The following is a 16661-nucleotide window of genomic DNA, read 5'->3' as shown; positions in this document are numbered from 1 at the left end:
AAATTTTAGTTAATAAAATAATTTAACAATAGCTATTAAATATGTACTTAAAACTGAAATGAAATACCTTAATTACTGATACCACAGTATTCATAATCACAGATTATGCAAGCAGCTTTCAAAAGCAAGGCACAGTCATGCATTATCCCAAAAAGACACTTCAACAACCTTACAGCAATAAGCAGGCACAAGACAGGCAATCTTTAACAGAGACAGAGACACAACTGTAGCAAACTATGGTTAGACTAAAATAAAATAAACAGTTTCTGAGATAAGTTTAGTCCTCTTTAGTGACTTAAGTGTGCAGATATAAATGATAATTTTATATCATATCAGTAGAGCATAGGTGTTAGGCTATGTTAATGAAAGGGTGGCGTTTGCCATTTTTTTTTAAAACAATATGCTTCTCTTTATAAAACAAACATCACTTTGAAGGACTAAATTTCAGGCCTTTTTCCTTTTCTATATACAGGACAAAGTGCAGAGAGAAATAAATAAACTCCTTACCTAGACAGATCACTGCCCCGTGCCTGGGCTTGACCAGCAATGGCGTCCATAATTGCATCCTGTGAGTACATGCTAATGGGGGTGTTGTACTGGGCATGAATGATGGTGGCCTTGCCACCTGGACCTTTAACTTCTATGGGCTTATGTGTGGACAAAGCAGAGTCCTTCAATATGCTGGGATTGAAGCTCGGGACATATTCAGTGCTGGGGTGGTATGGGAAAAGGCAAAGAGTAAGAAAAATGAGAGGAAAGTGTAAAAAAAAAATTAAAAGAAATAAAAATAAGTAATAAAAATTGCAGAAACACACCAAATTGAATTCAACTCTCAAAGTAATGTTTTGCACACATGCTGCAAACATTCCATCAAAGTACTTTCAAAACCATCCTCCAATGTGAGTTCTAGCACATTAATTTAATAGCCTGTCTAAAATGTAAATTCTATGTAAGTTTAGCAGACTTTAAGGAGCTGAAATTGATGTGGCATTGCTTAACTGATTTTTATAATATATAAATAAAAAGTTACAAAGTTAATTAAACTAGAATGAAGTTCCTACTATTTTGTTAGTGGTGACATACGATGGAAACGGCAATGGTAAAGGTACAAATAAACTTCAAGATACTGTTTCAAAAACTATCTAAAGAATAAGTGAAACATGATCAAAACACAACAGAATTGCCTAGCTAGAATACTCCCATAACTGTATATTTAAGCAATATCAATATTGCAAAGTGAAAATGCATTTTCAACTCTGATTTCCATAGCACTGCAGGCAAAAAAATAGAAAATGAAGCACAAAGGAGAATACTTTAATTCATATACTATCCACCTGTGAATTAATTGTTCCTCATTCCTGTAACACATTATAGCTATTTGCTCCCTTTGCTGTTGAAAATATTGTAGTCAACATGGTTAAATCAGTTTATTTGTGGGTTACAGCTTTTTTATTTTTATTTTTTTTTTTTTTTACAATTGTCAGTCAACTTAAATTTGTTAAATCATTATTAAACTGATGGTCACTTTTCAGCTGTATTAAATTTCTTTTAGCAAGAAGATGGGGAAAAATATTATTTCACTCATGATTTTCTGTTTACATTTTATCAACTACACTATTTTACATATTAGGTTTACAATATTCATTTATTTAAATGGTAATATCTATTTAATATCAAGTTGAGTATATGTAATATGCTACATGTATAACTTCTGGGACACCAATATTTGATTTCTTAATTCAAATCAGTAACATTTTAAAACAAGGTGTTCAATTTTTGTAAACAATATACTACTTGCATCAACATTTTTATCCTTTGGCTTATAAATATGTATCCTTTATTGAACTGAAAAAACTGACTTTCAAACATAAGTTTTATTTGTTTGATTTAAAATGTATTCTTCTAAAATGTTGTCCCTTAATTAGTCATGCCCATTGCTGTATTTTTCCTTTTCAGTAAAATTATAACTATTAAGTTTGTGACTATTCCTATTATAAAAAGTTGCATTACAAAACTAAAATTACACAATTGTTAAAACAAATACAATAGCTGAAATATAATATTTGAATTGAAATTTTAAATCAAACTTGTGGAATTGATGTGTAACCTGCTGCAGAATAAACAGTACATGCAGTGGCCAAAACAAGTCTTCAAAGTACAAGAAGCAAGAGTTTCAAAAGCTACTAAAAGCTAAAAGTGTACTATATACTTTATACCAAAAGATTCAAAACTTTGAACCATGAACCAGCATATAAAAAGTGTAAACATGAATAAAATACATTTTATGAACCAAGCATACAATTATACAACTCCATGCAAGGCTGCATCATCAACATGCTCTTGAGTATAAACCTTTTAAGACTTCATTTAACATGCAGTCAGGTATGTAACAAGCTTATCTCAAATTATTTTCTTAAAAAGATATTAATACAAGACCAGCTATTTTGAACCAACTGAAAAGATTAATATAAAAAATAATGTGTTTTAAAAGACAAATGTGTAATGCTGCAAAACATAAATGGCATTTGTATCTTTCACCTATAGAAATGATACAAACTGATGTATTACATTATTCATAAGATGAAAAAAGTTGATATGCGACCATATTATAACTCACTGATCAAATCAGCTGAACTGCCAGTGCTCCTCCTCTAAATTGTAATACATTGTAGATAAAAACATCAGCTATTGTACTACGGCCAGACTGGCCAAAATTTATCATTTTGATGCAAAACTAATTCACTCAACTACTGCTACAGGAAAAAAAACACTATAGCTGCAAAACAGTATGATTATACAGGTGTGAGGTGTAAAAATGCATAATAATAATAAAAATAATAATAATAATCTATACTTATAAAAGGCAAAGCCCTCACTAACTGACTCACTCACTGACTCATCACTAATTCTCCAACTTTCCGTGTAGGTAGAAGGCTGAAATTTGGCAGACTTATTCCTTACAGCTTACTTACAAAAGTTAAGCAGGTTTCATTTTGAAATTCTACACGTAACGGTCATAACAGCCGATAACGTCTGCCATGTTGAACTTTCTTATTTATGGCCCCATCTTCACGAAATTTGGTAGGTGGCTTCCCTGCGCTAACCGAAACCAATGTATGTGCTTATTTCAGGGGTATGACGCCACTGTCGGCTGCCAAATTGAACTTTCCAACATCACTAATTCTCCAACTTCCCGTGTAGGTAGAAGGCTGAAATTTGGCAGGCTCATTCCTTACAGCTTACTTACAACAGTTAAGCAGGTTTCATTTCGAAATTCTACATGTAACAGTCATAACGGTCGACAACGCTCGCCATGTTGAACTTTCTTATTTATGGCCCCATCTTCACGAAATTTGGTTGGCGGCTTCCCTGCGCTAACCAAAACCGATGTACATACTTATTTCTGTGGTATGACGCCACTGTCGGCCGCGATATTAAACTTTCCAACGGTCTTTGTTACTTAAGGCCCCATCTTCAAGAAATTTGGTATGCGGGTTCCCAACGCTAACTGAATCCTACTTACGTACATATAAACATAGCCTGCAGCTCGGTCACCGTGTGAGGTGGAGTTGGGTCCCCCATCCCAACACCTCCCACGTTGTTGGCTGCCTGCCTATAAAAGGCTGTCCGTCGCTCCGGTCTCTTCATTCCCTTCCTTGCTTTGCCACGGGATTCACGTCTCCCTGCTGATAACTACAGCCTTTTTATTTAATCCACGGCATCTCCGCTGTTTTATTGTTCGTTTATTACGATTACAGTTATTTTGTAGGTATTTTAGACTTACTTTACATTGTTCAGGTACCCATTTCCTTTATCGTTCCAACCGTACCCCCATTAACATGTCTATCTAGGTGGTCACCATCAATCAAAGAACTGTCACTCACTGAGTGGTTTCCATGCCCGGAGATGCCGCCTGCCTTTTCCATTCTCTGTGTTACATATTGCACGGCCATATCAGGCTCACTCTTGATATGCGGAGGAAGATTCTGTCTTATGTATTGAATGACTGGGACAGGTTCAAGGTGTGGACTGATGCCGGAACAGGAGATAATTATACTACACAGGGGCACTATAAGAGTGAAATGCTTAAGCCCTTCACCTATGGTTCTGCATGCGAGTTGATGGCTGCCGCTGAATTGTTCGGTTGTCGCTTTCAAGTGTACTGAAATGGCCAAATATTTTACACCTTTCAACAACCGCCAATGCCTCTTAAACATCTTAGATTCACAGGTGACAATCTGAGTAGTGGACACTTTGATGTTTATGAATGTTTAAACTCTCAAAAGCTGGATGTGAAGTTATTGATGAAACCGGTTGTATGCTTACAACGCTTGACAGATGCCGAATGTCACTTCAACACAAGTCCTGCAAATACTGTCATAATTGAAACAAACCATGAAATTCAAACCGATTATGACAGCAGAAATCCAAGCTGTGAAATTTTAGACAAGTCATATTACAACCGGAGGGCCGAACTGACAATGTGGTATACAAAGAGATCCTTAACAAATAATTATTGGTATATTTTCCCTCAGTTTAAAAAGGTTTAATTTTCTTCTTAATAAAAATTTTAAGGCAGTACTTTCGCCGCTGCGAAGCACGGGTATTTTGCAAGTAATAATAATAAAGGTTAGAAGGCTTGTAACAGAGGTCCAATGATAACTGGTCCAAGTTTAAAATTGCTGGTAGGTTGCTTACTCCAGTGTAAAATTGCTCACCCTAAGCTGCATGATCACTAGTACCTGGCCAATCTAGAATACCGCTTACACATAACGTACCAATCTAGAGTCACCACTTAAATAAACAGTCTTTGAACTGAAGGAGGAAATTGAGTATGAAGATGTGAAGAGTATGTAAGAGTATAAAACTAGAGTCCAAATGCTATTAACATTTTAAATAATAATTGACAGAAATGTATATTTATGTATCAATGTCTTCTTTGCATATGTGCAAGTAGCATTTTTAAAGATATATTTTAATTAAGAAAAGAATTAATGAACATACATATATCCGTTGCCAAACCTGCTATGCTGTCATATCAACTTTATTACGAAGAACTATGTTTCATTTTTCATGCACATCTTATGACATAACATTTGTACCCATATCAGAAACCCAAAACATCACCCAAAACATGCACCTGCAAACCAAGGAACATCTCTAAAGATGAGTCTATTTCAACATACAATACATGCATCACGACAATATAGAAATACCACTGAACAGTAGTAAATCCCATATGAAGTACATTATTATTTAAGAAATACTAATAATAATTTGACATATAAAAATTTTAAGATGTTGTTTACTATTCATAGTTAAAGCCAAGCCCCTAAATGCTAATCACACTTTTGGTTACCACATGAATACTTGCCCCCTATGGATTGCACTAACACATAGCATTTAATTTCTTACACCCACTCATATGGGATTTCTGAGAAGCAGCTCAACTACCAAAATACAAGAAATGCTTGTCATCGCACACAGGATTTTACTAACTTTGCAACAGTGTTCGCAATGACCTATAGAAAGAAAAGAAAAAGAGAAAGAAAAGAGGGAAATCAAAGTGCATGGTGTTACATTGGCTAAAGATAGTGGGATTACTTTTTTCACACAAAAAAAGCAAAAATTATTAACTGGAATTAAATTAACATGTTTAGAAATTTACAAATGCTTAGTCATTATATAATAACATATAAAAGGTTTATGAAACTAACTGCCTACATCATTCTTTGCTCAACACCACTGGGACTGCTAGATATCAAATGAAGAAGAACGTGTGACCCATTGCTTGAATTCCCATAGAATACTATGTTATTCAAAGCTGCCACCTGATACAGATGCACGATATGAGACACTGCTCCAAAATCATTGCTACAACATGACCTTTGGCATTTTCCTTTCTATATCATGCAATGCATGCTCTCCTTAAGTTCAGATAACTTCCTAGCAGAGAAAGAGACAGATTGGGAAGCTGTGTTGGACCACTTGAAGTAATCAGATTCCATTGCCTTATAAAGAGAAGCCAGGGGCAGATGGTCTGCTTTAAATGATAAGTATGTAACCCTATCATGATTACTACCCGGGAAACATCCACAGTCATCATTACAAAGTAAAGAAATTATGCTGTCAAACATTTTTGAAAAATAATAATGATGAACTATACATTTGTTTGCTAATAATACATTAATATAGATAACACAAATATGTAAATGCATTGTGTTCATATTTATTATTATATATTTCAAAATGTTGTTACTCAAAGTAAAAATTTGTAGAAAAATGTATAGAGAATGTAGATTAAATATTTTTCTTCACTACTTCAGCAATAACAGTAACTGAATTTCACACTGCAATGTCTGTTTCTAATTGAATAAATTCTCATAATAATCTGATTGTGAAAAGTGTACTTTATATATAATTATGCCTGGTGACAGCTTAAAACAAATCTAGGAAACACCAGAAGCTAAATTTCTATAGTAACAAGCCGATTACAGGTACTTCTTCAGCACCATCACTACTAAAAAAAAAAACATTAGCTGAATTTAATATTTGAAAAACTGCAATGTGCACAAATTAATGTACTATAAATATGTAATAGTAACAAAGCCTTGATAGTGATTTATAGACAAGAATGCCGACATGTTGAGTATTTCATAACATATGAGAAGTTAAATGTCTTCACACATATAAATCATTTATTTATAATTTCAGTCAAGGACATGTCAAATAGTATGCATGTTTTCATGTAAGAAACAAAGGTGGCAGGAGGTTTAGCCCACTTTTTAACCATAGATTAAAAGGGCAAGTAGTTGTGGTATTATAAAGAAAGAAGCAAACAGGAAACAGTGGACGATAAATGAAAGCAGGTTTTGTTTTTTGGAACTGCAGCCTCACCTCTTACAAAAGTCAGACTGAATGGCTCCTTTGTTTTAAATTGTTTATGTCATTTATGAGCAAGGTAGATCATTAATGCAGTCATTGCCAACAAATGTTTGTCTAGATACATGCTTTGGTTTATTGTGTCAAAGAAACATAACAATGGTTTTGCGCTACAAGTCACAATTCACTTGACTAACTCAATGAAATGACAACTGTCCCTTCTTTTTAAGTGGTGTGATCAAATGACCAATTCCAAAAGTATACACTGGTGTTTCTTTAACTATTCTAACATATTTAGAATCTTCTAATTTTTTAGTAGCACATATAAGCTACCAAGATCCAGGCCCTTAATGACCTCTTAGGCACAGCCATCAGCAGTGTGTCTGTTTGCGGAGAGAGTGTCGACCTTGTGGAGAAGTTTACTTACCTTGGCAGTGACATTCATGTCTCTGGTGACTCTTCCTTATGAAGTCAGTAGGCAGATTGGGAGAGCATGGGGGGTCATGTGGTCGCTGGAAAGGGGTGTGTGGTGCTTCTGATCTATGCAAAAGGACGAAGGTCCAAGTCTTTAGAGTCCTGGTGCTTCCTGTCTTGCTATATGGTTATGAGACATGGATGCTATCCAGTCACCTGAGACGAAGACTGGACTCCTTTGGTATCGTGTCTCTCTGGAAAATTCTTGGGTACTGTTTGGTTTGACTTTGTGTCAAATGAGCAGTTGCTCATGGAGTCCCAATGTAGGCACATTACCTACATTGTGATTGAGCGTCAGTTACGGCACTACGGCCATGTGGCGCATTTCCCCGAGGGTGATCCAGCTCGTAAGATCCTCATTGTTGGGGACCAGAGTGGCTGGACCAGGCCAAGGGATTGCCCACGTAACGCCTGGCTGTGGCAGATAAAGATTCATTTCCAGAGGGTAAAACTGGACCTCGTGTCTGCCTGGGGGGTTGCCAACCGGGATCCCGAGTTGCTTTGTTGTGTAGTGGGTGCAGCAGTGCACTGTACCAGTGCATGCTCCCCAACTTGACTTGACTTGACATTTGAGCACAGTAATGCATTTTAAGCCATTGTCAGCTTACACGACTTCTAGTCATGTGATATGTCAGATTTGATAACCATAGTCGCTGATCTCACTGCTAGACCATGTCAATTTAAACAACTTAAAAATCACTAGCCATGTCAAATTTAGTACTTGTGTATTGACCTTCAAGTATAGTCATGCTTGCCCCCTTTTCTGACATCTTGTTGTCTGATGGATCCTAAGCCATATGCAGGGTTAACAGGTGCTCCGAGTTCAGTCACAATCTCTGCCCTTTTTATTTTTCTATTATGTTGTGGTATATGGTATGTAAAACAAATGACCATTATACAGGTAAGACTCTCTTCTAAGAGTTTATGAGGTCCAAAGCCCACATGTTCCATATTCTTCACTGCTGCATTATATGCATTGTACTTCTGGATGAGCATTCATTGGTTGTCAGTTCTCAGAAATACACAAACCCGCCCCATGACTAAACACAATATCAAACAGGTTTGTCAGAGAGAGTTGTGAACTACTTGGTGTAGTGGGGCACGTCACATTACATGACTGACTTTATGAGAGTACACCATAAATGGAAGCTATATCCGAAAATCACCAGCAATGTTGCATAATGTGACATGACCTTTAGTGGGACATTTTTTTTTACTGAAACATTTGCAATACTACAGTATGTCATTCATAAAATACTCTCAATTACAGTACTGCCAAAACACATAAAAAATGAATAAGTTTACATTAAAATTACCAAATAGACCTAAAAAACCGTTTCATTAACAATTTTAAAAGTTATAACCATATTTACTTATGCTACTTTTTTAAGGTTATTTTTTTAGCTGAGCAACAGGCAAAGAAGTAGTTAGGTTTTGTCCATGTAACCTATATCCAGTATCGTCATCCCTTGGTAATTTTCTTACATCTTTATGTACCGACACATTTGGGAACACAGATGATAATGAATCGAATGCAACAAGGAAATGACTATGCATGTCCAATTATGGGCTCAGTAGATCTAGTGAAATTCAATTTAAATGCAGAATATTTGTTTGTGAGCTGGGTAGGGTCAATGCCCAAGAACAATCAGAAAACCTCAATGTTACACAGAAACCAAATACAAAATCCAATACTGTATATGATTTGAGGATTTTAACAGCATGCCAATGATTATACTTTAATAGACAAGTTTGGCTTAAAAAAAGCAAGGAAATAAGGAAAAAAAAAAGAATCACAATTAAGAGATGGTGTACGATTAGCATGTACCCCCTATTGCAATCAATTACAAAATATTTACCTTTGGGTCTACTACAAACAAAAGCATTTTTTCTCATTTTCTGAAAGGGTTTACAGGCAACTTTCCAGTTGTATTTGTTATTGAGTTACCTTCACACAAATAAACCAAAAAGAAAATGTTAGTCATTTCACAAGTGAAACTACAAACTGCTGGATCTAAACTATAATGATTATTTTTCGTTTTGCCTTTTTTGCTTCAGCAGGCTTGCAAATGAGGAATGTTCTGAGTTTTGTCGAACCTCCCAAGAAAACAGTGGGGAGAGTGCTACATGCAAACGGAAATGATGAGTCACACCTAAATGTGCTTGTCATATCACTATACATACCCCCCTAGGAGGCTCAATCCTTTCTGGATGCCATGAGCATGGGCAGTGACTTTTAAGGTCTCTTCTGAATAAAGGCCAATAGGATTGTTATACTTTTGGCAATGAAAAGACTTGGCACCCGGGCTTTCTGCAGCCACAACTGACATTATCTTTGCAGTAGAAGGGTTTTGACCTTCGAGATCAGATCTACCCAAGGGTGGACTGAATTGCTGATTGCTGATGAAGGAACTGCATTCATTCATACCACCTAGTAGCTCAGTGCTGGCAGCATATGATGTTCGTATGTTGCCATTGAGTTGAAGACACTGATCCTTTATACAAGAGAAACAGGAAAAAGGAGGACAAAAAAAATCATGGAATACAGACAACCATAACTGAACAATTTACCTTTTTCATACAAATTCTGAACTCGGTTGCTAAATGTGTTAAAGAGAAAACAATGTTTAAAGAATATTGCATTTTAAGAAATCTAAAAAAACTGTAAGAATCTGCATCATTGGGTCATGCTCAGCTTTAAAAGGAGTTTATGAAGCTACATAACTACTAATGGCAACAACTCTGAAATTGACACAGACAGTTCCCATATAATGCTCCTTATACAGTATAATGTTAAATGTGTTATCTGGCAAAGGATATTCCTTGTGTTAATAACTAAGAGAGTCCTTGACTTGACAATGCTTGATGTATAGTATAATGTAGCTCTCTCAATGCACCACATATTCTTAAGACAGCCTGTTGGACATTAACAACTGGAAAAAGAGTTTTTTAAAAAAGCTGCGAAAGCATAGATCATTATGAATATTTTCACAGTGGAAACCAGGAATGTTAAAGAAATCTCTATGAAATCCACTACAGGGAGTTGGCAAAATACCAATGTTTTAAATACCAGATCATCAGTATATATTTCTTACATACTGTATAATGAAGGCTGCACTCAGATATTCCTGAGTATTTTGATTACATAAAAAATGTAGATGCCTTGTGTTCATACTGCCACATACCTTATGGCTCTTCCTACATGCTCAATGAAAAGATTTCAGAATCAGAACTGTGAAAAATAGGTAATTCTTGATGATGCATACATAACAGGTTAAGTGAAATATAAAGAAAGTAATATTTTTTCACTCTGAAATACAATATACTATATTTGTCTGGATATACTGTGTGAATAATTTAAAGATAATGCCTTATGGTAAAAAAAAAGAAATAAAATAAATCTTGAAATTCATGGTAAGCATATCTTATTACCTTCTGGTGGGGAATAACAGGCATTGGCGAGTCAACTCGTGGAGTCGCTGTGGGAACAGGAGCTGGGCGTTTTGATCTGTATAATAATAAAAAATATAAAAAAAAAAAGATTTTCCTTAGCAATATTATTGCACTAAAAGACCAAACGTGATGCTAGAGACCCAATTATCTTTAACATCAATATAACAGGAAAACAAAACTCTGAACAAAAGCAAATACTGCCACTATGAACACTTTAGAAAAATCATTATATGATATTTTTATTTTTACTTTAGACATGTGTGACATTTTTATCTAACTGCAAAAAATGTTTTATATAGTATTTCAATTTCTATAAAATAAATATACAGTACTGTGAGAATGAGTGTGACCAATTTCATATCACTAAGTTGTTGATAAAGATGTAATAGAAAATTAGGCAGATTCCAAAGATCCCTGGTCTGCTTCATAAGATCATCTAGTACAGATTTCTGTTATGCCCCTGGGCATCCTGCAATTGTGACAGACACCAATGCTTTTGCCTAGGCTTATTTTAAGGGTTTGATACAAGACTTGCCACTTTTGCATGAACACCTTTGAAAGCATCCTCTGACCTCTTCTCCTTTGCAAAATCAAAGAGTCACTCGACTCTTTACTGCATTAAAGAACATCCATAGTCCTCTGCTGCACAATGTCAAAGACCACATCAGTTTCTGAGAAGATTTGTTCATATGTGTACAACATGAAAACCAACTCAAAATCCTGCAGTATCCTTTAACAAGCTTTTGGCAGCATTGAGTGTGTCCTTGTCTACTATGGTCTTATCCTTGATAATCTTATGAAAAGTCTGCAGGAACCCATCATAGTTGTAGTGCTCACTATTCTTGATGTAAAGTTCCACTGAGTAAGAGTGTATCTGGGGAAATTTGAACACATTTCACACTTGAGAAAAGACATTCTCATGGAAGATTTAGAAAACGTGGCAAACTAAGGGAGAGATGCAAAAAAATGTTCAGAATTCAGACAAGCATTTTCCTCCTGAGACAACACCAGGTTCAGTCTGTGTACATAGCAGTGTACAAACATTACATTGGGTGTTGTTCGGAGTCTGTTTAGAGAGGAAGACATGAAAGCAGCCCCATCATAGGTTTGATCCACATTTTTCTTTGTAATTGTAGACCGGCATATTTTTATTTAAAACAACAAAGACAGACTGGACAACTTGTACCCCAACATCAAAAAATCCAACAAATTACTCCCAATTTTGACCATGCACTATTAACATATTGAACTATGACAGACATTTGTGTATGACATGAAATGTCAATTGTCTCATCTACTTGCCATGCAAAAAAAGTAGCAGTTTGGACTTGACATTTGATTTTTTCAACAACAGTGGCTGCAATAGCAGAAATCAAATCATTTTGAATAGAATGGGGCATGCCAAAAACACAGAAGTGACTGGAAGGGTGTGGCCAAGACAATCATATTTGGATAATGTTTCAGTGAATTCTCTGCAATTCCCCTTGTCAGCAGATTCACTACCCTCATCATGCTTTCTGATTATGTAATGAATTCCTTGGAATTGTGATCTAATCAATGAAATATAAATATGGCGTAGAAGGTGCTCCTTTCCTTTGTAACACTTGCCAATATCTTACTTGCACTGCAGGTGTTACCACTTAGATAGACTTAGATAGTCTGTGTTTACTGCCTATACGGGACACCCAGTGGGGGTCATCGGTATAAAAATATAATTTCTAAACAAACGGCCCCCACCACATGACAAACCAACTCAGGATCCCAGATCAGGACCTGAGTGCAGCCACGCAATGGGCGACACTTCAGCACCACACTAGTTCAGATGGAATGGAACCAGTGTGAGGTTTTTTATGGTGACTGGAGTGCCAATTCTGCCACCAACACCCAGGTTTTTCCCTGCTGGGCTGGATGCAGATTAACGTCATACCCAGGACGGAGCAATTGCAGGTTAAGGGCCTTGCTCAACAAATTAGAGTCACTTTTGGCGTTTGCGGGATTTGAACCGGCAACCTTCTGATTGCCAGTGCAGATCCCTAGCCTCAGAGCCACCACACCGTCCCAACAAGAGAGGATCAATAATAAATAATTCCTGTTGTGTAACAGGAATAGTGAAAAATTGTCAGAAAGGACAGACACCATGCCAAGCTACAAATGTAAGGCCTAAACAAGACTGAATACATTGATTAAGCACAGAATTCCATACTGTATCAAAAAAACAAAGATTCAGAAGTATATGAAAACAACAGTTGCCATTATCAGTTGCTGTAAGATCATCCACCTCACTAGGGGAGTCTCAACACTATGCTTAGCTCTGAAGCCAGTTTGATAATATTCAAGCAGCTTGTGCTATTCCACACATGCAATTCACTGTGAAGCAACACTATGCTCCAGTTCTTCAGATAAAAGTAAAAGGTTAGACAAGGTTATCAAAATGATCTAGATCAAGACATTACTTCTTTAAGACTGGCATAATAGCAGCCATGTTAAGAGTCATTTGGTAAAATACCAAATGTCAGTGACATATTAACGGTATCTACTGTGTAACAACATGGCATACAAGCTTTGTCCAAGGCAGTAGGCATTGGGTCCAGTGAGCAGATGGAGGGTTTACATTTATTTAAAAGCTCACAGTAAAAGGTAGCATCAACCAAAGAAAATTTACCAAATGTACACTCAGAACTGATCTGGTGTTGGATAGTCCAAGTTGTTGATGGATAGACTAAATGTTTTTCTCAAAATAAATATTACATTATTCACAAATATCAAATGAAGATGAGACTGCTGAAACTTTAAGGATGCAAGAATTTATTGTAGAAACCCTTGGATTACCCTTACTATTACGAGAAACTAAAACACTAAGTGCAGAGCTTTCCTACTTACACTCAGTGTTCAAGACACAATATTATTAGAAAACCTTATCAACTAAAAGAGTGCAGAAAAATATGAAAATATGAACTGCATTAGTATTATGTTAATTAGTTAAAAATACTCTGTGAACAGGGTTGTTTTTAGCATTTGACACCATCTACTGGTGTCTATGAAAACTATAATACATAAAAAACTACTTCGAAAAAGAGGAGTTGGCAAGACACAAATATCCAGAATGGAAACATCAAACACATGTCATCAATGTTCCTCATATACTGTACAACAGTGTAAAATAATTTTCACATAAAATATCAGAGTTTCATAAATTTCATCATAAAATAGAAAATAAAATAATGTAACCTAGGAATGCCAGAAATGGAGGAATGAAATTAACATCCTGGCAGATTTGGCAGTAGTTGGTTCTCAAAAAGATCCTTTGTCCCTTCATGGCCAAACACAGTGTCTACTTCTTCAAACACTCTATGATGCTATACTGATGTTATGTGGGGTCCACATGCTCATGGTTGCCTCATTCTGTGCCTGCACATACATGCTGGAAGTTCTGCCTCATTTTACCTACCTGGGGGTCAGAGGCAATACCATCTGCCACACTTTTCTGAGCTCTGTGAGCCGATTCAAAGCCAGAGTCTTACTGATGAACTTTGGAAGCAGTGGAGCAGCCTTCTATAACTAGTTCTCTTAAGTGTTCTATCTGGGCTATTTTCCCCTATCCACACACTTAGGAGCTACCTTTATGGTTAGCTTCTACAGGTATTCCCAAATACTCTAATAGTTCCAGAGATACCTGAGGAACATGTTCCTCTCAGGTCTAGACCAAGAATGTTGCAATATGTTTACTGTCCTTTAACAACATTTCTTTCCACATAGTTAACTTAAAACAGCATACTAGTAGTGTAATAAGACCATGAGTGAAAGTTTTCTCTGGTCCAGTCACTACAAGAAACTGGTCAATGTGCTCAGTAAAGAGTTTCTAATGAACACGTGGAAGATAATTTCCAAAGGGTCAAAGAAAAATGTGACAGTGAATGTGGTTAAGTATGAAATTGGAAACATTTCTCTTATTTATTACTAATGAGGTTCAAAAAATTTTTTAGTTGGGGAAAAAAAAAAGCCCAACAACATGAATGTAGCCACACTGGAAATGTGAATTTACTGATTCCTAAAACTCCTGTATTTAAGCAGGAATTAACTGAAACAGCATGAGCACTAGAACAGCAAAACAGGAAATTTTGTAAACAGTATAGCAGCACAATGACATTGGTGCATTATCAGTAACATTATGGGCTCTCTTTGAAGTTTTGTTCAAGCGAACACATACAGACTTATGTAAGAAAACAGTAATTAGAACTAAATTGAAAGAAAACACAAGTCGATGTCTTATAAAATAGTATGGAAGGACCAGGAGGTAGGGTGTAATAGTATAGTGTGGAAGAGATTGCTGCAGAAGTCCATAATGCATAACATGACCAATCAACTAAATGTGGTAATGTTATAAAGGCAATTTAAAACGGATTCATTCAAAGCAAAAAAATAGCAAAATTACTGGCATCAAAGTCTACAATTACTGACTTGTTTTTCAGTGGGTTTGAATAAATGTCTAATAACCAAATAATAAAAGTGTGTAATTGCATTTACTCACTGAAAATTACACAGTCTTTTGTTGGTCTGTTTTTAGCACATTCTAAAAAACAACATCTCCATGAGCTATAGATAAAATTGGGGGTTTATTCTGTTTTATTATGGTCTCATGTGAGCAATGAAGAATATCTTGCCTACTTGTGTAACATTGGTAGCTGTTAGTACTTGTTTGCGCATTTCATAAGCTAATAGTTTTGTCTAGTTAGTGTATTAGGAGGAAAAAGCTCCGGGTGATGCCATCCAAGATGAGGTATGTGTCGGAGAGGGGATTGAGAGGTTTCTCAAATCAGTACACTTTGTCCCGTGCTCATACCTCATAGAAGGGGATCATCCAGAGATTCTGTGAGAAGCAGAATATACTCTCAAAGACGGTAGTGCACTTTCCGAGGACTGTTCAAGCACTGAAGACTTCCGCCTGTGGCTTGGCAGAGAGGGACACGTGACCTGCCCTGATGAATGGTGGGATAGAGAAGGTCAGCGTCGACCCATCTGCTGCTTTGACAATATCCCGATAGACTCGGACTCCCAGAAGGTAAAGGGGAAAGCGAATGAGGCACCACCCACCATGGCAAAAGGTAAGGAAGTTCGGGGAGTGACTGACCAAGAGTCCATGCGAAACCCAACGGCACATGTGCAGAAAAATGGCATGCTTGCCGGCTCAAGGCTGGGGGACAGGGCTTATGAAGGTCTGAGGCCATCACCAACCGATCAATATAATGCTTTTGATATACAGGAGCTGGAAAAGTTGCTCCAGCCCATTCAAGCCTTTTTACAGGTTATCTACAATATTAAGAAGACTAGGGGGAACTGCCCCCTGCTCAACTTGCTCGCCAACCCCCAAGTGGGCACTATGCGCTAGCCATTTCATGGTTGTGCTGCTCGCGTATGGGAAAGTGGATGTACAATTTAAACAGATTGTTATTTTCATGGGAATTGTTACATATGCATAATAGAAATAACTATTTTACAATACAGCGAGTAATTAACCATAGTAAAAAATAGTAAAATGTAATAAATTGAAAGAAAATTATGTTTTCATGTTGCATTATACATTTTTGTTCTATTTGGCTTTGAAATTAACATGCAAATACTTTTTAAACTTACACTTTTACTGTAAAGCTTCAGTAAAAACAATATTTGGAATTAACTTTTTGTTAATATCGCATTGAAATTTGATTCCGTGTGTGGACTTACATATATATCAATATCGTTTCTCTCTCTCTAATAAATAAACCGACTTTTTCGAATGTTTATCCCTGTGATTTGTTAATGGTCACAGCAAAGTTTTTCTAACGTGAAACTGTAAATGTTTTAATACAAATGGC

At 36.2% G+C, this 16661-nt stretch overlaps 1 protein-coding gene across 1 annotated transcript in view; it reads right to left on the bottom strand.

Moving 5' to 3' along the window:
* The window catches only part of ldb3a (LIM domain binding 3a), a 78460-nt gene that overhangs the window by 21787 nt on the left and 40012 nt on the right, over positions 1-16661 (bottom strand). Inside the window, exons 4-6 of the mRNA XM_039768454.1 lie at positions 10789-10864; positions 5500-5522; positions 508-711 (exon numbers count right to left, since the gene is read on the bottom strand). Coding sequence (XP_039624388.1) covers positions 508-711; positions 5500-5522; positions 10789-10864 — 303 coding nt within the window. The remainder of the gene's footprint in view (positions 1-507; positions 712-5499; positions 5523-10788; positions 10865-16661) is intronic.

Source organism: Polypterus senegalus, chromosome 1, assembly GCF_016835505.1.
Source record: "Polypterus senegalus isolate Bchr_013 chromosome 1, ASM1683550v1, whole genome shotgun sequence".
Classification (NCBI taxonomy): Eukaryota; Metazoa; Chordata; class Cladistia; order Polypteriformes; family Polypteridae; genus Polypterus; species Polypterus senegalus.
Note: the sequence above shows the minus strand (reverse complement) of the source record. Positions and strands in the feature narration are given on the sequence as shown.